We start from the raw sequence: 24,705 nt of genomic DNA on the forward strand, positions 1-24,705 counted from the left end.
TTAAAAACAAGCACACAGCGCCCTCCTTCTATTAGGCAGAATGAATCCCTGTTGAGCTCTCTCCATCCCCAAACCCTTCCAAAGCCACCCCACTCCAGCCCAGGAATGATCAAACACGATTGGTAAACAGAGGAAGGAGACACTCGGGGCTCATTTACAGCCTGGTGGTTTTGCAGTGTTTTCATATAGCGCAAACTCGACCCGCAGGTATTGGAGCGCCTTACACGAGCACCCGTTACATTCCACAAGGACACACTCATCTTTGGTAGGTACAGGAGGCAGCAGCGGCGCCTCCGCTATGGCACAGGAGCATCGCCCCACCTGCCAGCAGCCCAAAAAATGAAAAGTAAAACGGTAATAAACCTTTGTTTGTTATCGTTTTATTTTTGCTCTCGGAGCTGAGGCTTAGGGGCGGGGCAGGGGAGGGGTGACAGGCTGGTGGAGGAATGGTTGCACTGCTATTCAGTGCGTATGAGGGTCGGGTTGGCTGTCTGAGGCCGGCCAAACCGCAATTTGCACTGAAGCTCTCTCAGATCCGAGCTGCGTTGCCGGGTTGGAGAGAGCAGGCACAGGCTCCCGGTCTAACTGGGAGTACAAATCCTCGGCAGTCAGGCCAGGCGCGGAGCGGCGATGCAGCAGGTAAGTGTTTTTTTTAAAACAATTGTATTCATTTTGTCATTCATCCCCCTCCAACCCCCCACACCCTACCACTCTATCCGCACAGCAGAAACTACTTGACTGGGAGATTACGTGATATGTCCAGGATCACAGGGTGTGATCCCGGTTCCCCAGTTCCAAAGTCGGCAGCTTTGGTTGTTACAACACGTCCTCTCCCTGGCCGGCCTGCCTGCCAGGTAAATGGAGGCTATGGAAGTGCTTCCGCAGTTTCTGCAAAGTTTGCTTACAAAAGACAGAAAAATTCAATGGCCATGATGCGTACAGAGTTTTCTCCTCGCAGGTGAAGGCCATGTTGTTTTTTTTTATGCCATGCCTTGTATGGGGGTGTATGCGTTACAGTGACCTGGTAGCCCTCTGGAAGATGGGCTGTCATATCAAAGGTTTACACCAGTGAAGAAATCTGAAGCTGCACCTGTGTAATTCCACTGCATCCTATGACTCTGAACAGAACCCCCAAACTCTAAATTATCCCCTCAGGCTCAAAGTATGATCTAAGACTCTGGAGCAGTCTTGCCCGGACAGTGAGACTCCCAACATGCACCTCCACAATACCTGCTTATCCTAGAGGCTTCCTTGCTCCATTGTTGTCCAGTATCATTACCCTGGCTGAAGTATCAATGCTTCTTCAGGACTCATGACACCTTCTGCACTCTGTTAAAAATGAAACCCAACATGTCGAGAAGCCTAACGTCCAACTAGCGTTTAATGCAAAATAACAGGCAGCGAAGCTCAAGACCAAACACAGATGTCATTTCAAATTCAAAAAATCTTTATTCAGCCAATCAGGCCATAAAAGACAGTTAAAACCGTTTACCACATATGTGGATTTATTGATATCAAAATCCACATTTGATGTGTCAACAAGGAAAAAATCATAAGGCAGCAAAAGTGCGGATCAGTAAAATACAATCTCTAAAATTCAGATTTACATAATAATATAAGATGAGTGATATAGCTTGAAGCTGTTGGAGGAAGGTATAAAAACTTCTGACAAATGCTTTTTTGCCTCGGACTGGAGTAGGGAAGCATTTTGGCAACCCCAGATCCCTGCCCCATGCACTGCCCCAGGAATGCATTAAACATTATATATTTCTTACACTTGCCAAGTGTGACATTGCACACCACTGGTAATGGTATAGGTAATTGGAAAAAAGCCATGGATAGATGCCTGTCGGCTAAAGTGGCGGTATTTCAGGCACGGGATGTCCGCAAAAGCACAGGAAGATATGGGGGTGGGCTGGGTCACATATCGAGGCATTGATTCATCCCTCCTGGGGCCTCCGGTTTCCTGGGACCCGATCGACAGGCTAGTAGTAAGCAATTCACCGGTTTAAAGCCATAGTGTTGCGCAGGGGCAAAAGGGCATGTTTGCATAATGTTGTCTTCTATTTTCCGTAAGGTGTGTGGGGCGTGGTTGGGGGATGGAGGTTCTGGTCTGATGTTTGCAGACCCTTCTTGGGGATGATATTTGGTGCCAAGACCTTCTACTAAATGCCTTTTACATGTATAATGCTTGCCGGATCTCGCTCATTTGGCACCTTGGAAAATCAATAAAATCTGTTGTTAAAAAAAAAACATTCTATATTTCTAACAAAGGCCAAATCTTACCTGTAAGGGTGGGACTGGCACATTTAAAAACAATTCCTGCCGTTCTGCTAAGCGTCAAGCGACAAGAGGTAACCTGAGGGTGCCCCATACCTGAGGAGTTGAAATTAATTCCCAGGTAACTAAATTCTCTGACACCTACCAAGGACTGGCCTTTAATAGTAATTCTTCTTACCAGGCCCGCAAGCCATGATTTGTGACATGCCATAGTTAGTAGCCAGATAAGGTTACTCATAAAAAGAACGAAGCGACCCACTAGCAACGCGCGGTGTTAGGTATATGAGCCAGTCGGACCGAGTTGTCTGCGTTTAACAACACGGGTACCTGGACACCAACGATTCTAAGAATATCATCAATGCTGGAGGTAAAATATAGGTAGAGACCATTTATGTCATTTCAACTGACCAAGGCTCTTGCTAGAAGACATTGTTGTGGAATTATGCGCCAACAGGAATTTGTGATTCTCAGCAGAAACGTATCTAGTGCCCAGTGTGAGGCTCTTCCCCGCAAGGAGGCCCAGGACGGCCTTGAAGGGGAGAAATTCATATACACAAATGTTAACTCTTCTCACAAGATCCAGCCTCTATTGTCAGCCTTGAAAAGGTGGTTGAAAAGGAGGTGTACTTACTGAAAATGTGCAATGTACTACAAGGTGCATTAAAGCTCCTGGGCCTGTCATGGTCGTGAAACATTTTCTGCTAATACAATACTATGTGAGGCTTCACACAAACAGGAAACAACATTCAGATGTATTGTATTGTAATTGCATTTGTATAGTGCTTAGTACCCCTGACGAGGCGTCGAAGGGCGTTTTCGGCGAGTCCGTGACCCATAGAGGATTAGTGTTGAATTAGTATAGTGTAACATGCATATGTGATTAACAATGACAACATTCATGAATATACATATGGTTCCTAGCGTGCCTCTTCATGAGTAAATATAAACATAATACAACATAATTTGAGTATCTTTTTACAACTTCAACTGATGTGCTATGATATTTATATTTATTTACCATGTTTCTCTTTTCCTATTGTGTGCAGCACTGCATTGCCCAACTCACTCCCACTGAGCAAGAAACTCAATACTGAATGATACAAATTCAAGGTCTTCAGATATAATATACTGGTCTCCTTGTTAGTGAACTTACCTTTCTTTTTCCCAGGGTTTCCTTACAATTTGAGCTAATATAATATGGTTACAGTGATCTTTGTACCTTTTGCTATATACTATAATGCATCTTCTACTTTTGTTTTCTCCGCAGGCGGATCTTCTCGCGAGGCGGATGCAGCGATAGAATTGGCAAGATGCTGTGAATTGTAGACTCTTTAAACATGTGCCACAGCATCTCTACTTTACACTCAGATCACACTCTTTGGGAATCTGCATCTTCTCTTCCAACATGTCTGATATGTCAGCTGGTCCATACGAAAGCCTCATTGGCTGCACTTGAAGCTGGATCATATGCAAGGTCTGAAGATTGGGGTAACCTGGGCTGAATTTGAAGATCACTCACCCAGCTCTTGGATCAGCTGTTTTTCATTGTGATTTGTAATTCCCCTGGATTGAATAAAATACCTTATTTTGGTACATACAGAAGTAGGTTGGTGTCTTTTTTATGCTTATCGGTTGTATTCTGTAAGTTTAATTATTTTCATACAATTTTTTAATTTTATTTCAGTAATGGAGGATAATCTAAAGGGAAAGCTTACCATTTACTTTTGTGTGTTTTTAAACCTAAGTACTGGAAACTGGAGGGAAATTCCACATCTATGTGCTTGTCCTCAACATTGCAACTGCTTTTGGCCCTGGGTTTGCCATCTCTGTACCCCATGGCCAAGCTTGCCCAACCCCATTCTGATGCCTGTCGGAGGAGGAAACCCTGTCAAACCTGTGAGGGCTAGGACCAACACTGGCCGCCACGTGACCCGGTGGATGCCTGACAGACCCTGCATTTGCCCACTGCAACAGGGCATCCCTTGGGGCCCACATGGACACCAAGGTGCCTTATCAACAAAGCACAGTGGTGGCTCCCTGATACATGAGGCCTGATTTAGATCACGGAGGACGGGTTACTCTGTCACAATGGTAACGGATATCCTGTCTGCCAAAATATAAATCCCATGATATCCTATGAGATTTATATTTCGGAGTCCGGGTTATCCGTAACCGTTGTGATAGAGTAACCCGTGAACTGAAATCTAAAGTAGGCCCATGGTCGCACGGTGCTTAATTTGAGCCGGTGGTTTCCTGTGCTCGGCACCGGCACTTAAATGTCAGCACCGGCTTTAGAGACAGTCCACTACATGGTGACATTATTTGTCAAATTTTGAGATGAACAAAAACAGTGTTTAATCAGTTAATATAAATGAATGATTCCTGCTGCTCACATCATTATTATAGCTTTGGGTGGCCTGTAAAAGAGATGGCTTGAATGCTTTCTTTAATCTAAGCCCCTGGAAGTTATTCAGGGTTTCATTCCAGTCTATCATTTTGCACACTACTATAGCTCTAAAAGACCAGCCATATGCAAATCACTGCTGGCCCTGCTCCTAGACCGAAAGATTGCATACTTTTATTGTCCAACATTTAAAAGATAGTAACATGTGCCCGATGCAGTAATCCTGTGGCACACCTACATTTCACTTAGGTGCCAAACAAGATGCTCTCATTCATATGGAGAAGGGCACTCAATTGGAATGCAATTTGGTGGACATTTCGGCCCAGACTTACACACTATGCAGTGCAGTAATCAAAGTTGCTGCATTGCGGGAGAGAGCAGGAAAGTGCCATGTCCACTAAGATACGCAACAATCCTGCTCTTTCAGTAGTGGCTGGCGCACAGTAGGGCTGCCTAGCGCCACACACCTCAGTGCAAAGGTGTATGCACCATGTCTAGTATAGGTTTTTGTACCGGAAGGGTACTCACCCAGTATAAAATACTATGTTTAGATTAACCTTAAAACTTTTCCCACTTCGGATGTGTACTGTACAGTGGAGCACATATGGAAAGTGGGAAAAGTAAGGAGAAATCTTTTTTATGCCCGATTCAAAGTGGTGCTATTTTTTGTGTGCAAAACCCTGTCTCCTATTGTTAGTAGAGAAGGGCCTCCGTCAAAAGTCATGCGTGGTTGCTTTGGAGCAATCATGTGACACCCATAGAACGCCCCCTTGATGCAAAGTAATGCAGCACAAATTTCCTGGGCTAAAGAAGTCAGAGTTAGGGGACCAGGTCAGAAAAGTGGAAGAAGGGGATGACAGCCGGATTCAGCGGAGAGCCCATGTCAGGCAGAGTTCAACAAATCTCGCCTGAAGGGGACGGTTTAGTGTTCCTGGTTATCAGTCCTCAAGATGCCATGCTGCAATGGAAAGAGGGCCTCGCCTAAGCTCCCTTGACTAGCTGAGCAGATGCAGGCGAGCAGCCAAGGCCGAACATAGTGGTGATGGGTGGGGTGAGTCCAGGTTCAATGGGACACAATGATCACAGCTTCAATGTCGGATGAATGCCAAGCCAAGGTTGTGTGTTATAGAATATCTTTAATACTATCTCATGAATATTAAATATATTTCCAGTATAAATATAACTGACAAAAAGAGCACACAAAGCACAATACACACATGTAACACAGTAATGATACAATGAATAATAATCTCATGTGTGCACCTGAAATCAAACGAAGCAACTGGTAATCACAATGTACAGCAATGCAACCAGGGCTCTATACAACAGTGGCGGTGCGTCCATTAAGGGCGCTGGGGCGTTGCCCCACAAGCCGCCCGCACCGGCAGCTCCCTCTGCGTCAATCATGTCAGTCACAGTCAGCAGACAGCATGAACTCGGACTGCCCACCCCCTTCATATTCTGAAGGGGGAGGGCGGTCCGACGTCATGCTGCTGAGTGACTGACAATACATGCAGCAGACCAGGGGTGGCGCAGAGCGCACAGCAGGCAGCAGTGCGCATGCTGGGTGAAGGAGGCGAATTTTCGCTCCGTGCCCAGTCATGCGCACTACTGTCTACTGTGGCTGGCGCATGCCCATTAGGAGAGCGAGGGTTGAGCAAAGGCTCAAACCTCGGTCTCCTAATGGGCAGGCGGGCGGTGAGTCACCCTGCTCTAAGCCAATGCTGGCGCTGCTGGAGCAGCGTCAGTATTGGCTTAGAGGGGTTGCCAACCAGTGCTGTTGCCTGTTGCTAAGTTAGAAGAGGCGCCAACGGGACCCGGCCGAGAAGCAGAGAGGCGCCGCGCGGTCCGGACCTGGTCTGGTAAGCTAAAGTTTAGCTTTCTTTTTAAAATTGTAATCCCCCCACCCCCGGCGACCTCCTCCCCTCTCCCGCTAGTATTGCGAGTAGTAGTGAAGTTGTATAGTTGTATTGTCAAGCTGACTGTGTTTACATTGCCATTCGTGAGAGATACTGCCGAGTCAAGAAACATGGACATTGAGATGTTAAGAATGCTGAAATATTCCCAGAACTGATCTCTGATCTACGTGGAGTTCTTGGAGAAGATGCAGTAACACTGCACTCCCAAGCATTTTTCGTTTGGATCTGGAAAACGCAATAGCTTATTTGTCGAGTTTAGAATATTAAGCAAACAATCGGGGAAGTTCGAAAGTTTGCTTTCCCGAAGTCGGATGACTGAAACTTCGTTTATCATGCGATTGAAAGCAGCGCCAAAATAAATACACTTAATGTCAATTAAGAGAGACTTGTCAGTAGGGCTGGAGAACTCACACATACAGAAACCAAAAAGACAATGTTCTGGGCAGGTTCTTTTACCCCTGCGCATGGCCAGCTAGCAACCTGTCATTTTTCTACAATGCATAGCATTACAGTATCGAAATATACTTCCATCCATCCTATGTCTCTTCATGTCTACCCGGCAAACCAATACTTTGTTTACCATTGCATAGGGAACTATTGTTTCATCTAAGGGATAGCTTAACCCCTTGGATGCCCGCCCCTTTCCCCGCCCAGTGCCGCGCCTTGCATTAGCGGACGGAGTTCATGACGAGCTGGACTCGTCATGGGCACAGCGCCACCGCAGCCCATGACGAGTCCAGCTCGTCATGGGCACTGAAGGGGTTAATGAAATATTTGATTTCACCTAATTTATATAATTCCAAATTTCACTTTTTTTCAAATTTAATGTATTATTATAATTATTTGCCAGTGTCTAGAGTTAGCATTAGGGTAAGAGTTCCTTACTTTATAAAATGTTGCTGGGGATATTGTGAGAGGTGGGTTAGGATTTTGCGAGTAGTGAAGTTGTATAGTTGTACAGTTTATTTCCTAGGCTGATTTTAGGCTTATTTGTGAAGGAAAGGATGTCTGGGTAGACTGCTTTTTTAATAAATTGTTTCCTTAGTCAACCAGTCTATAATTTATGAGAGAGAAGTCTGGACGAGGTGCCTGTAAATCGTCTGCAGTAGTATCTCTTCTGTAAAAAGGAACGTGTCAGCCGCATAGGGCACAATGTAAACACGCTGCTTTTAGGGTTGTGTGTGATGCGTGTGTATGAGTGCGTTCGGTTATATGCTCGGTGTGTGCGTCTGTGGCGAGTGTGTGAATGCAGGCCTCTCGAAGCTTAGAACTTTTTCAGCTTGTCTGTAATTGTATGTGTATCTGTGAGGGAACTGGGTTTCAGTCTGTGTTTTTATTTCTGTACCATTCAATGTGCATGTATTTTTTCCAATCGTTTGTGTTTGGACTGCAATTAATGGTTGTTTTTATGTCATCTATTTTTTTACTTTATTTAAAATGGCCGGTTTAGATCGGCTGTTTCCAAAGAACATGGAGAGTTTTATATATTGAACATGAAGTGTTTACACTGTAAGATTGTTGTGATGTCTTACTGATACATGATTTTAGAAACCTTGATTTGACTGGGGGTGGGGGAGGGATCATATAAGTATTACTTTACTGAATGGTGCACTGAGCAAATTGGTTTTACACTACTACATTAAATTACATCACATAATCACTGTTATATAACATTAGGCATATTTCAGTGGTGTAGCGCGTGCCACAGGCCCTCATGTCCCGGAAGAGAAGAGCGTGCCCACACCCTCTACTCCCGCTGACCGCTGGCTGCGCAGTAAAATGCACCAATAATCAGGCTGCCGCCGTTCCCCAGACCAACGTGCCCCAGCGCCAATGCTCCTGCTGTCTCATTGAAAAGCTATGCCAATGCAGTAATAGTTCTGAGACAGTGATATGTAGTGATTTGTCCGAATCGCGCATTTTTTATAACAGGCTTCCAAAGCAGGAAATGGCGCGGAAGTGTCGCGGGTCAAATGGCAGGGTTGTCACCAAGCAACCTTTCTACTCTATGGTAAGCATGCATGCACGTATTTTGCAGCTGCACAATTCTCCAGTGACAAGAGCACAGGTGTGTTGGAAGTGTGATGGAGTGTGTGTGCATGCACTAATGGTGTGCGTGTGTGTGTATGTGAAGTGGGCTGCTTATCTGTTATGTTATGTTATGTTATGTTACGACTATTTATTGTGCGCACAGATACTCCAGCCAAGGAGCGTCCTGGCGCAGAGTCAAGGTAGCACGTAACACAACCACAGGCTAAAAACAGAAACTAAGAAACAGCTAAAACAAGAAGGTTTTTATAGCCCTCCGAAAGGTCAGAAGGTCCTCCAGCAAGCGGATTTCAACAGGCAAGGAGTTCCATGCTGACGCAGCCATTACCCTAAACGAGCGGCCTCCCATGCGGCTAAGCCTGAATCTGGGAACCACCGCAAGGGCCAGACCCTGAGAGCGAAGGCTACGGGCAGGGACATACAAAGACAGACAACTCGACAGGATTTCCGGGCCTGTACCTCTCAAGATTTTAAAAGCAAGGCACAAAACCTTGAAGAGGATGCGCTTCCTGACCGGAAGCCAGTGTAGGGAGCGAAGGACACCTGTCACTGAGCAGAATCTGGGCAAGCCAACAATCGCCTTCGCCGCATGTCATTAAAACAAGAAACTGCAGTTTGCCATAACCTGTAGCAGAATATTTCAAAGCCATTCACCAAATCACGCTTGAAGCTCAGCAGTCGAAACACAACGGGAAAGTACTTAACAGCCTTTCATTTTCTCATTTCGCTCGTTATGAAGAAAATAGCTGATCTATTGCAGCCAACCCCGGTAGGTTTTTCGGGCTCGCTCGCTACGCTCGCTCGCCTCAGTGCAGTACCACGATAACTTTCCGCCTCACCACTTTCAAATGTCACCAGCCGCCACTGCTATACAATGCTTTCAGTGCTCACGGAGCTCAAATGTTTGTGAATCTGATAACATATATTGGTGAATCTAAGAATATACATGGAATGGATAGACAGAGAACTAAAGGAATACAAGACATATCTAGAAAGAATCAAGAAAATGCAAGACATATGCAGAAACACAAGGTTCGCCACGATCTTATGGTTGCAAAACCTGAAACGGGCACTCTAGCTAAAAGTAAACTCACAACCTTCCCGCCAAAATTAGATACTTTGGGGTAGACTCACTAACATTTTGCGCTGGGTTAGCGTCACAAAAGTCATGCTAACTGGCACAAAATGATTTTCTCCTAATTTACTTTCCAGTGCAAAACTTGTTTTGCCCCAGGAAGTACCCTGAAAGCAACGCAAAACAACAAGATACACTGTTTTGCGTTACTTAGCTCCAAGGGGGCGTTACATGGGTGGTTAATGGGCGTTCTCATGCTACCGCCCATGCCTTTTGAAGCAAAACCCTACCTAGAAACAATAGTAGACACAGGGTTTAGCAATAGTAGACACAGGATTTAGCGCCACAAGTTAACGCCATTTAAAAGGCGGCATTAAGAGGAGAAATGTTTTATATCTCCTTTCTTTTCCGACTTTGCGTGCGTGCTGCACTGAGCAGCACACATATAAAGTAGGACAAGTTCTAAACTGTGCCTAAGCATATTATTTTGTACAGAGAGAGTACCATTCCTGTACAAAACCTATTTTCAGACTCAGGAAGGCAGCATAGCGCTTTGGCGCTAAGGTGTGTGCTTGGCGGACAGCAGCTGAAATCAGAGCTAGGGAGAGGAGAGTGGTAGAGCCACATCTCTGTAAATACAGTGCACTCCTGCACCCTTCCTGTCACGAGACGCTTAGCAGCATTTTTGTAAATCTGGGCCCTTATACCTTTTCATTATTTACTGAGGTTCGCATTTATATAAGTTTGCAGATATATAACCAGCACAAGCAGAGCAAACACAATGCCAGCTGCAGTGTTGATAGCATCTGAGACACTGTGCCCTAAGCTGGGTTTAGGCTTCACAGACACCCACAGGAGACATAGAGTTGACTTTAACTCTCTGGTTGGGTTCTCTGATCTCCTTGGACTGGCTGGAGTCTTCATGCAGACAAGGCAGTAACAGCAGCAGGGAAGTCCAGTGGGGCCTCAGCAGCACCTTCTGGCTCAGCTGTGGCCAAGAGGAAGTGATAAGGACAGGGCGCCATACTCTAGCCATTTCAACCAAAGAAGTTTGCAATCAAGAGGAGAGGAGGGGCCTGAAAAGAGGAAGGACAGGAGAGTAGAATATGCAATCCCCTTTGCACTGATGGCGGTCATTGAAGGGGTGTTTTGAATGGTTGCTGCCCAAAGTGAAACTAACATTCAAGATGGGTCCGCCCCCCTACCATAACCCATGTGCAGCTGCGGGGGCAGGTCTTGTTTGTGAAGACCTTTCCTTGGGCTCTGAGTGAGGTGGTGGAAGGGGCTCCTTGGCGTCGAGGAGCGATAGATCAACGCTTGGTGCTGAAGGTAGGAGGAGATAGACATGGCATAGGGTTACTACACCATAATTAGACCACGGTCAGGAAGGAAGGTGTGCGTGCGCAGCTGAATGAGGTCCGCAGGCAGTGGGAGTGTGCCTGGACATCCCTGGGAACGAAGGAGATTACACAACTCAGACTTTGCAGCCCCTCTAACTTCATGGAGCTGCATACTGGCTGTATCTCATTGTCACAGTGAATACATAGATTGTCTCCTTGATGGGGCCTGAAGTCCTTCTGTTCAACTCTTGCTTTCCCTAACATGGCCGCAGCCAAATTAATTGAAAGATCCCTTACTAAAGGACGTAATAGCATCCAAAACGATGGACCAAAAGGAAATGGAGAGGTCAGATGCTCCCATCAACATCTTCTGACAAACAAAGCGTGCTAGTTGACCTTCTGGTGCCCTCAGAAAAAAGCTACATCAAACAACTCTTGGACCAATCCCTGGAGAAAGCAGAGACACAATTAGAAGTTTGGCAGATCAGCTTCAAATTCATGATGAGATAGCTGAAACTGTGGTCATGCTGGAAGCTCAACTGTGTCTACCACTAGAAAGACAAGAAGATGGGGAAAATCATAGTAGACAACAACATAAGCATTCGAGGGTACCGGTGCTTGAAGAACCAGAACCTTTTGGGCCTGGCGGCACAGGGTACGCCCTAGTCTCCGGAGTTCTCCTGCTCAGCTACACAGAGACACAGGACACTCTGTCGGCGTTAGAAGATCAGGTTTTATTAGCTGCAGCTAGTACAGTTATCCTAGAAGTACACAAGGTAGGTTCTCAGGAGACTGCCACTTCACTCTGTGGCGCCCAAACTTAAATACTATATAGAAACATATACATTAACCAAATACACACCTAGAGCATACAAGAAAGAGCCAATAAGGAAAGTTGGAAAATAGGACAGAACCAATAGGAGAGATTGGAAAACAAAGTGTCAGATGACTCGAAGAAACCTCTCCTCCAACTATGTTTGTCACCCCTCCCTCAGTCTAATTTATTAACAGATTCGTAACTAACTTGCAGGTGGCGAGATACGTTTGTGTGTGTTGGAGGACAGTTGTGAAACGAGAGAATGCTAGCAGAAGACAGTGAAGGCCAGACGATAAGATAAAGTCAGAAAAGAATAGTGTGAACCAACAGATAGTTGAGACGGGGATTAGAAAAGACAGACAGGGATTAGTGTACTCGGCCAGTCCTAACACCAGCTTTGTAAATAGAGGCAGAAAGGCTGTTTTTTAACACAAAGCTACAGAAAAAGCAGAATAGACTTTGTTCGCCGTGCTGCCTGAGTGATGGCAACACAAAATGGTGGTGGAGCACAAAATGGCGGGTCGATTCGATCGCGATCAGAAATCAAAGTTCCTCAGACCCTCCTTTTGCCAGAACTCAGACCAGATAGACTCATGCTAATCTGAGTCAATGTCGATAGTCATGAGGTCATCGAGCTGTTGCTGTAACATCATTCTTATGTTTTCTGTTACTTGTGGTTTGGGTTTTGGGATGCACATAGTAGCACAAAGGTCACAGATAGCGGGACCACAGTGCATACAAAGGCAACAGGAGAAAATAATGGTCAGAATTATTCCAAGAAATGTCAATGCTTTCCAACCCCATTTGGACAGTAGTCCCCAAAACCACTCCGTAAAAGACCAATCTCCTTCGTCCTGGTGAATAGACTCAGAGATTATGTGCAACTTGGAGATAGCTTGGTATACTGTCGGAGCGTCATTAGGTATGAAAATGCAGCAACTTGACCCAATCAGTTTGCACACTCCACCACGATCTGCAAGAACAAAATCTAAGGCAACTCGATTTTGTAAGGTCGTAAGACGATCCGCCTGTAGTTCTGCCGTGATGTTACTTAAGGCTCCTACAGTGATGTCTATTGTGGTCTCTACAACACGAACCAATTGCCTTATATTTCTGCTGTTGGCCATTGGACCCCAGAAGGGAAGAAATCCTTTAAGTAAATCTCCTCCCTCTTGTCCTGCTGTGTCCTTCGAATCAATAATCCCTCTGCCGAATCTGTTTCGATGATGATTTGCGGAAGCGTTGTAAGTAGGGGGAAGAAGGAAAGCTATATAACAAGTACCGGAGAAACCCGTTGGTAACCATGTGTAAGCCCTATTATAGCAGATGAAATAGGTGCCTTGAGACGGCACTAGAGGAGGCGAGTTCTGAGAGGAATAAACGTACGTATGGGAGCAGTTATTCTTTTGTATGGTGTCAGAAGAGCGATCGTTTATCTGTAAGCAGAAATTGCCCTGATGTGGTATAGTCCAAATTGGTGAAGACTTTCCTTTCTTAACTTTATCACTAAGACTAGACATATATTGGGTGATGTTCCAGTTAGTGTACGCTTTTCTTTCGTCAATGGAGATTTTACTATTTTCCATGATTTTAGCCATAGCTACCATTCCCTCAATCAAAGAACTATGACTAAAATCCGGATCACTAACATGTGAACTAACGGATCGTCTGAATTTGCTTTGATAAGCATTAGAGAAGATGACGAAATAAGCCCAAGCAGAACCCTCATAAGAAAACGGGAGAACTAAATATGGCATTCCTTTTTCTGTGGTATGTGGCATAAGTCCACACACCCAACAGTCAGTCGTATTGACCACTAACTGGTGTTGGTGTAACAATTGTACAAAGGAATTGTTATAATATTCAGTTCTTCTAATGAGTTCATGTTGAGGAAGGGTATGAAAGAGATGTGGAGAGACAGTAGAAGAAGACGAAGAGGAAGAAGGAGAGACAACTTTTTGCTGCAGAGCATAAATAATCCAACCTGTAACCGCCAAAACAATACACCATAATATAATAATACATAAGGTTATACTAAAACGACTGTACATTAATTTACAGGATTCTTTCTTTATTTCATCTTTTCTCTCTCTTTTCCCTAGCGTAGTTTCCATCTTTCTAATGGATGCTCACTGCAATCTTCCTCGATCGCTCAATTACGATTGTCTGCCGTCCTATGACACTGCAAGTCCTGCAGGCCTATTGCCACTACTCAGGTCGCAATTTAGACTGCTACCGTGACCCTGCAACCGGGACAGAATACTACACAAGAGAGAAATTTCAAGAGGTCTTTGTTCTAGGTCTTAAATTGTAGTGTTCCTTCCCAGACGTGGTTTGATCTTGGAACAATGTTCGTGGATTAGTCGTATTCAAGCGACGATGTGATGGTATTGCTTCTTGAAGAATGTCGTCGTCCTCTTTCTCAGACAGTGTCCCATTTAGGTGTGCATCACTAAAGGGCATGAATCGTGGAACCTTCTTACTTTCAGAGTCACCAATACCCCTGTGCACCCATTGATCGTAGGGTAAAGGCAAAGGCACTTTCTTACAACGTACACCGTGAATCCAATTTTTCTTTCCTTTGACTTTAACTGCTGTTCTCGTAGTTAGCAAAACCATTCGGGGCTCTCTCCACCTGGGTTCCAAATTTCTCGTCCTTTGGACATTCTTGGTGCAGACCCAGTCACCTGGTCGGATGGAATGACCTGGGTCTGTGGAGGCCTCCGGCAGAGCACTCTGAACCTGTTGATGAAGAACACGCAATTTAGTCGTAAGGTCATGCAGGTAGTCAATCAACATTGGATATGGCAAGTCTGAGTATTTCTTAGGACGAGGGACTTCCCATACATTAGCCGGGCGTCCAAAAACCACTTCGTAAGGGCTAAGTCCCAAACGAGAGTGTACTGCAGTTCTGGTGGATAGCAAGGCTAATGGCAAAGCATCGGGCCAATTGAGTCCTGTACTCGCTTGAACCTTTTCTAGTTTTAACTTCAAGGTTCCGTTGTAACATTCTACTAAACCCGCTGACTGGGGATGATTTGCCGCATGGAACTTTTGCTTGATACCAAGACCTGCACAAACTTTTTTCATGACTTGGCCAACAAATTCGCTCCCATTGTCACTCCAGACAATGCGCGGCAAACCAAACCTGGGGAAAAATTCTTTAAGTAGAACTTTAGCTGTGGATAAGGCTGTGTTATCCTTTAAAGGGTATGCTTCTATCCATCTTGAAAAGGCGCATACTACCACCAGAACGTATTTAAGATTGTTGCATCGTTCCATATGAATATAATCGATCTGCAACACCTCAAATGGATATGTCGGAGGAGCAAAATGACCTGCTGGAGTTGGGGTTCCCTTTCCCGGATTGTACATTAAACAAATAATACAATGTTTCACTACATTGTCTGCGCATTTTGGGATTTGTTAGTTTTTCCACACTGGAGCCAGAAGTTTGCTGCGTTTTTGTTCTGTTTAGTAAGGTATCCACTGCATGTGGTACCATGACAATGAGAGTGTTATCCAACACCACTCCAGCATAGGGTTACTACACCATAATTAGACCACGGTCAGGAAGGAAGGTGAGCGTGCGCAGCTGAATGAGGTCCGCAGGCAGTGGGAGTGTGCCTGGACATCCCTGGGAACGAAGGAGATTACACAACTCAGACTTTGCAGCCCCTCTAACTTCATGGAGCTGCATACTGGCTGTATCTCATTGTCACAGTGAATACATAGATTGTCTCCTTGATGGGGCCTGAAGTCCTTCTGTTCAACTCTTGCTTTCCCTAACATGGCCGCAGCCAAATTAATTGAAAGATCCCTTACTAAAGGACTTAATAGCATCCAAAACGATGGACCAAAAGGAAATGGAGAGGTCAGATGCTCCCATCAACATCTTCTGACAAACAAAGCGTGCTAGCTGACCTTCTGGTGCCCTCAGCAAAAAGCTACATCAAACAACTCTTGGACCAATCCCTGGAGAAAGCAGAGACACAATTAGAAGTTTGGCAGATCAGCTTCAAATTCATGATGAGATAGCTGAAACTGTGGTCATGCTGGAAGCTCAACTGTGTCTACCACTAGAAAGACAAGAAGATGGGGAAAATCATAGTAGACAACAACATAAGCATTCGAGGGTACCGGTGCTTGAAGAACCAGAACCTTTTGGGCCTGGCGGCACAGGGTACGCCCTAGTCTCCGGAGTTCTCCTGCTCAGCTACACAGAGACACAGGACACTCTGTCGGCGTTAGAAGATCAGGTTTTATTAGCTGCAGCTAGTACAGTTATCCTAGAAGTACACAAGGTAGGTTCTCAGGAGACTGCCACTTCACTCTGTGGCGCACAAACTTAAATACTATATAGAAACATATACATTAACCAAATACACACCCAGAGCATACAAGAAAGAGCCAATAAGGAAAGTTGGAAAATAGGACAGAACCAATAGGAGAGATTGGAAAACAAAGTGTCAGATGACTCGAAGAAACCTCTCCTCCAACTATGTTTGTCACCCCTCCCTCAGTTTAATTTATTAACAGATTCGTAACTAACTTGCAGGTGGCGAGATACGTTTGTGTGTGTTGGAGGACAGTTGTGAAACGAGAGAATGCTAGCAGAAGACAGTGAAGGCCAGACGATAAGATAAAGTCAGAAAAGAATAGTGTGAACCAACAGATAGTTGAGACGGGGATTAGAAAAGCCAGACAGGGATTAGTGTACTCGGCCAGTCCTAACACCAGCTTTGTAAATAGAGGCAGAAAGGCTGTTTTTTAACACGAAGCTACAGAAAAAGCAGAATAGACTTTGTTCGCCGTGCTGCCTGAGTGATGGCAACACAAAATGGCGGTGGAGCACAAAATGGCGGGTCGATTCGATCGCGATCAGAAATCAAAATTCCTCATGCTAACATGGAGGCCCATGTCTAGGGCCGTTTTCAACACATTCTCTATCTGGCAATGGAGACATGATCCTGGACTTTGACTTAGGTACTTTGGTATTTACTTCAATAAGCTCCCCTTCCTCTTCCTGTATTAGGTGTTATTGTGGATTTGGTGGTGGTGATGGAGCAAGGATTCAAGAAAACGAAACTTGCTCAGAGCAATCCTTCATTAACTTTTACTAACCGTTAAAACTGTAGATGAGACGAAATTAGTATACACCAGACACCGACATATGGGAGAAAGCTTTACGCATGCTTAATTAATGTGGAATAAAGTGCAATGAGACTAAAACCTGTTTTAATTTGTGCAAACCAGAATTACGTAGAGATAATGTGAATAACTCGCTTTGAGAGGGAAAAATCCTCACGGATGCGCAAGAAGGACTAACATGTGGTCGTGAGGCACCACATGCTTGAACTTGAAAGAAATCTGCTGTTGTTAATGCTTTTGCTCAGAAAAATAATAATAACATGGGATAGAGTAGAAGTGGGTGGTGAACAGTGAGAATTATAAGTTTAAGAAAATAACATCCGTTTATGATTCTTTTATTAATAGTGTGCATTTGGGCCTGTTATGCCTACGACAGAGGGAGGAAAATGGCGGTGGATGAGAATGAGTCGCAAATGCTCAGTGGATTCATAATGCGACCCGATGACCGGAAAGCTGAATAGCTGCCAGACACCAAGTACAGAAGACGTGGGAAAGAGAAGACGTGTATCACTTGTCTATGTAGCCTGTATTGAATGAATTATTAAAATGGCAACAATATATGTATGGGAAGAGAAAATTATGAATGAGCTAAAGGGGAAGGGTTTGCGAGACAATAGTACCCTAATAAAAATGAATATGTCAGCATAGTGTGATGAAGACTCCCCTAGCCCTGTCCAATCATATTCTATGTTGTGGGACATGTAGAAATTAAGGGGCATATTTACAATAACTGGTGCATCTCTGCATATCAGCAGGGATGCGCCAGTTATTGTGCACCACAGCTCCGCCACCATGGATGCGCCGCATCTACAATGTGGCGCACCATGGGGCATCTGTGCCGTAAAAGTAGCGCATTGCTGAAGTTGTGTCGCAAGCACGGCGCAGCTTCAGCAGTGCTCTGGGGGGCTCTATCTTGCTAATGCTGCGTCAATCCTTACGCCTGCTTCAGGCAAGCGCAGGGTTTTGACGCAGCATGGGTCTATAAGTGACTGGGTGAAATGTTGTAGATTTCACTCAGCCACTTTTAGGAGGCGTTCCTGCACCAGAACGCCCCCCCTGCGCAGGAAAACCTACATGTGGCGCAGGGCTTTACAACGTGACGCATTTCCCAGATGTGTCACGTTGTAAGTACCCCGCACCATGGCGCAGGATTTGCGTCGCCGCTGCGTCACAAAGGTGATGCAACGGCAGCGTAAATGAGGCGCAAGGGGCTTGTAAATCTGCCCCACAGACTATAACTAGAGTGACTTAGAGGTTAGCAAGAGAGCAGCATCGAGAGAGCATCAAGATCATCATCGAGAGAAAGAGAGAGGTGAAAGCTGCTGCTGTTGGGTCGAGAGTGAGAGGAGGGAGCAGTCTGGAAAGATTCAGATCCAAATGACAGCTTGATTAGATTAGAAGATTGTGGAAGAACATCGTGTAGGGAGAGAGTGTACGAGAGGGAAGCACCCTGGTGCGTCGGGTTTGTAGAGAAGTCTAGTAAGTATCTGGTCCTGTCCTGATCCTGTCCTATAGTCTTTGTCTCCTAATTCTAATTCAGGGGACTCCCACCCGCCCTTTGGCCAGAGAGGTGGTTTTCAATAGTTCTATTCGGTAAATATTATTCTGGCTCAAATTTGCATATCATTTTGCAAATGTATTTTGTTTATGCCTTCTGTCTCTTTGCATTTGATTTGTTGAATGAGTTTTGTGTTATTGGATGTATTTGTTAAATTAATTTTTCTCTCCCATATGAGGAATGATGGAGTTTGCACTGTGAATTTGTATTAGTGAGCATTCAATTTATGACTGAAAATTGACGGACGGGCGGAGGCAAGATGGCAGTCGCGTAGAAGCGGCCGGTAGTAGCAGGTCGCAAGGAGGATGTCGGCCGTAGCTGCCACTGACAGAACATAAGGATTAAGGCTGGTCGCGCTGGCTCATCGTTTTGAGTTAGTCTCGAAAATGGAAACATGATCCTTTCGCTTACCGGCTGTGGCGGTTCCTTCCTGTGGGCTTTGGCTGCTGCAGCGGCTCGCGCTTCCCGCCGCTGGCGTTCAGCTGCAATCTGTGGGCGGAGGCTGCGAAGCGGAGCGGAACTCCGTGTGAGTCGGATTCGGGCTCCGGATTCAGGCTGTCTGTGTCTGTGCCGGCGCCCCCCTATGACCAGAAGAAGAGACCGTACGATGAGACCAGTTGTTATGGCTCCAAAACCTGTCAATTTGAAGCCGGCAGCATCCAAAAAGAAAGGAGGGGTGGAAGGAGGCACGGTGGTGCAGGATGAATCAGATCTGGCAAGGAGAAAGGGGCTAAGGGGAGCTCATTGTTGGAGGTCTCTGGGGGAACACAGGGGCCTGCCAGCATTAAAGAGAGTATGGAAGGGGCAGGCGAGCAACAAGCCTCTGCTGCCCCCCAAGACGAGGGCGGGATTGCGCAAGGAGGTATTTCCATCATAGCCCCCGTTCCTCTCACTAGCTTCGTTGCGGGCTCTGCTACAGGAAGAACATTGGGGGGTGGAGTAGTCGCTGATAATAATAAGGCAGGTGTCGCCCCTAAAGCAGGTCAGCATAACAGCAGTCTGTACCCCCCCGGACACAGTGATAAGCAACATGGAAAGGATGTGGATCAGGACACTGATAATCAGGGGGATTGTGAAAACCTCGAGACAGCTCTCGGTGAGGTCTTCCCAGAAGACGAGTGGCGAGGGCCAGTGGAAAAGGATCCGAGCGAATGCTTCTTCTCGGTCTCTGAGGAGGCAGAATGGTCAGATGATGACGCGGACGAGCATAGCTCCCTACCGGAGGGCAGTCCGCAGGGCACAGGAAGCGATCTGGAACAGGAGCTCCCTATCACAGTGGTAAGGCCCGTTGCTGGCTCTAAGAACTCTAAGATCAATCAGGAGCTCAGATGGGATCACTCTTCGGCCATGCCACTGCAGGGAAGCCCTAGCTCAGAGGTTTCTCAAGCGTCATTATTGGAAGCAATACATCAAGAAATTATTGCCCACCGAGAGGAGACTCGCCAAGATAGTAGGAAGTCACAAGCTGCCCTAAGGAAAATGCAAGGGGCCGTGAGGAAGTTGTCTAAGGCATGTACGACATTAGGCGACAGAGTCTCGAATCTGGAGGAGAGGGTCGTGTCAACAGAGGCCCAGGCTACTGAAGCAGTAACCAAAGTAGACGCCCACAGTTCACAGCTGTCAGACATACAATGGAAACTCGAAGACATGGAGAACAGATTGAGGCGGAACAATCTTAGGGTCCTGGGGATTCCCGAGGGGGCCGAAGGGTCAGATATTAGAGCTTTTGTTATCAAACTGTTCGGCCAAGCTTTCCCCGAGCTCTCTAGTTGGAACTGGCTATGCGAAATTCAGAGGGTACACCGTACTCCTTTCAAAATGCGGAGAAATGCGAGAGAGGGGGACAAGCCTAGGGCTATTTTGATATTCTTCGGCAACTTTGTATTAAGGCAGTTAATTGCGGAGAAGGCGAGGCCGGATGCGAGGAGGTCCTGTGAGGGGCTGTCTTTCTTTGTTCGTCCAGATTTCTGCCATGCCACGGTAGAAAGGAGATGGAGACTTCGCATGCTCATCAAACCTTTCCGGGAAAAGAAACTGCAAGCTTATTTGATAAATCCAGCTCAGTTAAAGGTTATTAATGATGGGAAGATCAATTATTTTTCCTCTGAGATAAAGGCAAAGGAGTTTCTCGACTCTTTGGTTTAATTGATAGTTTGAGACAAAGAGAAACAGTCTGACTCTCATGTTCGCTAGGTGTTACTTTAAATGTTCTAGCATTCTCTCCATGTCTCTTCTTCCTGGTTCATAGGTTTTATAGGTCTTCAGGCTGTTTTGTCAGGCTGCTTTGTTCTATTTGTTTTATGTATTCCTCACTTGCGACCGGGCTTACATCACATGCTCAGACCAGTTCTGAGCGCCTCGATTTTGGGGATGCTGGGGTGGGTGAGGGGGGTGCTGGGGAGTCGGGGGAGGGTGGGGGGAGTGGGGTGGGAGCCTTGGGAGTGGGGGGGAAAACTAAAAAAAGAGACAATCTGGTGTTGTAGGGAGATAGGTCGTTTGGAAAGATGTCAATATAGTGAAGGCTTCCTGTCTGCGGGGTCCCTGTTTTGGTTTCTGGTACAAAATATGATGATTTCAGTTGGACTTTATTTGGTAGGGTCGGAACTTAGAGAATGTTGAATATTAATATCTGTACTGTTAATGTTAGTGGGCTGAATGATTGGAAAAAGCGCCAAAAGTTGTCTCATTTTGTTACATATAATAGATTAGACATAATCTGTCTACAAGAGACCCATCTGCCATGGGCTAGCCGTAATTTACTCTGTATAAAAGGGTTTGATTTGATAGCCTGTACAACACAGACCTCCACTATTAGGGGGGTGGCAATCTTGGGCAGAACTTCATTGGGGGGGGCGAAGAGGGTTAAATGCGATAGAATGGGCAGGTGGGCTATCGCTGAAATGAATTCTGGATATACAATTTGCTCGATATATGGCTCTAACTGCGACGATCCGGATATACTTGACTTCCTTGAGGAAGAGTTAGCGGATTGGCCAACCCCAATGATAGTATGTGGCGATTTAAATATTTCCACTGATTGGCATAGTGCACAGAATTACTCTGGACGGAAACCAAAGGTGTTTCGGGCTTTTTCCTCTCTTATTAAGTCTCATGGGTTAGAGGATGTATGGGGTGATAAGGAACCACAGAACCCGGGCTATACATACTTTTCGAACCCGTTCCAAAAGTATTCGAGGTTAGACTACTTTTTTATATCAATGTCTGAATTGAATAAGGTCTGTATTAAGAAGATCCCAAAAATAATATCCGACCATAATCCTCTGAACCTATCCTGTAGTTTGGATATTGCTGGGAGAAGCCGCACTAATTGGACATTTGAAAGAAGGTTACTTTCGGATCATAGATTCGTAGAACACTTAAAAAAATGGACTGGGGAGTTCTTTGATGCCAATCGTTACAGCACCTCAAGGAATGGTGTCTGGGAAGCTTTTAAGGCTGCTTTTAGGGGGGAATCCATTAGCTGTTCAGCGAACTTAAGGAAGACTGATAAGTTAGAGCTCGATTGTCTTATGGTTGATCTGGTCAATGCAGAGGAGCTCCATATTAGGGATATAGGCAGTGGAATGGATGGGTCAGAGAGTTTAAAAAGTCTGGCGATTATTAAAGCTAATATACTGAAATTAGTTACACAGAAGGCGGTAGGTGATTATCAGGCCTCAAGGGCTAAGCGATATGAGACAGGGGAGCAAGCAGGTAGGGTTCTCGCTCTACGCATTAGACAGGATCGAACTAGGAACATTATTACAAGTATACAAGAGGATGGTAAGAATTATTCAGAGTCAAAAGATATCCTAAAAGTTTTTAAAAATTTCTATCAAAAATTGTACGATTACGAGAATCATCATACTGATCAGCAAGACCATCAAATGTGGGAGTATGATAATGGTGGTCAAGTTCTCGATGGGCCACTTAGAGAAGAGCTAGATAGAGATTTTACTGAAAGCGAGATTAAGGATGCTTTGCATGAACTTGCTGCTGGGAAGGCTGCGGGTCCCGACGGAATTCCCCTAAAAGTTTATAAAAGTATTGAACCTGAGATTGTCCCTATCATGCTGGATCTTTTTAATGGTATTTTGTGTACAGGTGATATCCCAGACTCGTGGAAAGAGACAAATATAATCATTTTTCATAAAAAGGGTAAACCTAAGGAGAACCCAGGCTCTTACAGGCCTATATCACTCATTAACGCGGACACTAAACTTTATTCAAAAATCTGGGCCAAAAGGTTGGGGAGGATCATTGGTGGTCTCGTCTCCCCTTGGCAGCACGGGTTTGTGCCCGGGCGGGGCACTACGGACCATACCCGTCGAGCTATTGCTTTGTTCGATGCTCAGGCTGCTAGGGGGGGGGGATGGCCATGATTCTCCTTGACGCAGAAAAAGCTTTTGATCGTGTAGTCTGGGACTATCTCTGGGGTATCCTTGCTAGAAGGGGATTCGGCCAAAAGTCATTAAAGCTCTTAGAGCCATGTATAAAGATCCGGTTGCCAGGGTGTCGGTAATGGGAGAGAGCTCCGAGAAGATTATGATTAAGAGAGGAACGCGGCAGGGCTGTCCTTGCTCCCCGATACTCTTCTCGCTATATATAGATCCCCTGATCCATAGAATTATGGTTTGTCCAAGAATCAGCCCAGTGATCGTCAACGGGTATAGTAATAAATTGCTGGCCTATGCTGATGATTTGGCGATTCTCACGACCCACCCACAACAGGCGATGTCCGCACTTGTTGAGTTGGCAAAAGATTTCGGCAGTAGGTCTGGGTATCTGTTAAACGAGGGGAAGACTCAGATCATCTGCACTAAGAATATCACCAAGTCAGACAACAGATATGTCGATTCAGCAGTCTATCTAGGGGTAAGGATTAATGCAGCAGTGGACAAGATTAATACTGAAAATTACTGTCCCCTTATTGACTCGATTGAAGTAGAGCTAAAAAGACTCGACGTTCTACATCTTTCTTTGGTTGGTAGGGTAAACGTCCTCAAAATGTCAATCTTTCCAAGGGTCCTTTATTTGTTCCGTGCCATCCCCCTCTTGTTGGAGGAAAAACTTCTAAAAAATCTGGAAGTAATTTTTAACAGGTTCATTTGGCAATATGGGAAAATTAGGCGCTCTATGATGCTTATGTCACTCCCGCATGAAAGAGGGGGTATGGCCCTTCCAAACCTACGATTATACCATTTCTCATCCCTTTTGGCTCAAATGTCAATACTGTTGCAACAAGATGCAAGATCAACAGTGGCCCAGGGGGACAGTCGGGACCCCCCAACCATTTTTGAGCTTCTATTGGGGAAGAAGGCCGTAGGGTTACTTTTGAGGGAGGTGGACTGCAGATATTATAAGAAGGCTAAGTTTAAGATTATGGGTGGGGTTTGGGGGACGTGGAAAGCTATTCAAAAGTTGTTGGAGATTCCCAAGTTTAATGCGTATTTGCTTTTATGGAACTCTAACCTGTTTCCATATTTGGGCATGGACATGAATTGCTTATTTTGGAAAGAACAAGGAATCAGGACTATAGGGGATGTTCTGGAGGGAGAGGCGGTTATTGGGTTCGCAGCAATTCAGCTTAAATATGGGATCTCGCCTACTCACTGGCTCTTGTATGGTCAGCTAGCTCAATCACTGAGGGCGATTAGACCAAGAATTACGGCACCAACTCGCTTTCCCCTGTTGGACTACTTAGGGAACGGGGGAAACAAAATTAAATACATCTACAATCACCTCATGGTTGGTATTCAGGATGATCTGGAGAAAACAGAACATGCATTGACAGTTAAATTAGATGATCCGGATGTGGATCTTGATCTAGCTCTTATATTAAATAAGAAACTATTGCGTTCATCTAACTTACGGGCCCAGCATTATAAAACATTGTTTAATTTGTATTTTACTCCGGCGAAGTTGTATGCGTGGGGAATGGTGGAGAATGATAAATGCCCTAGGTGCCAGATCGGCCCTGCAGATTTAATACATATGCTTTATCACTGCGATAAGTTATCCACGATACTTAGGGAAATTTCAAATTTTCTGGCGGGGTTGTTAAAATGTAGAATTGTTCTATCTCCTACTCAGGTGTTAGTAGGTGTAGACA

At 45.4% G+C, this 24,705-nt stretch overlaps 1 protein-coding gene across 2 annotated transcripts in view; it reads left to right on the forward strand.

The window, feature by feature from the left end:
* The window catches only part of LOC146863253 (progonadoliberin-2), a 98,990-nt gene extending 95,137 nt beyond the window's left edge, over positions 1-3,853 (forward strand). The window contains exons 1-2 of one of the 2 annotated variants that reach the window (XR_014978579.1): positions 454-639; positions 3,548-3,853. Coding sequence is in view for 1 of the 2 variants with exons in the window: in XM_085643350.1 (XP_085499476.1) it covers positions 3,548-3,580 (33 nt within the window). In the remaining variant the exon portion in view is untranslated. Of the gene's footprint in view, positions 1-453; positions 640-3,547 lie in introns of those variants that run through there. The other variant, XM_085643350.1, reaches the window with a different exon arrangement.
* Positions 3,854-24,705: the final 20,852 nt, after the last annotated feature.

Source organism: Triturus cristatus, chromosome 2_2, assembly GCF_964204655.1.
Source record: "Triturus cristatus chromosome 2_2, aTriCri1.1, whole genome shotgun sequence".
In the NCBI taxonomy this organism is placed as follows: Eukaryota; Metazoa; Chordata; class Amphibia; order Caudata; family Salamandridae; genus Triturus; species Triturus cristatus.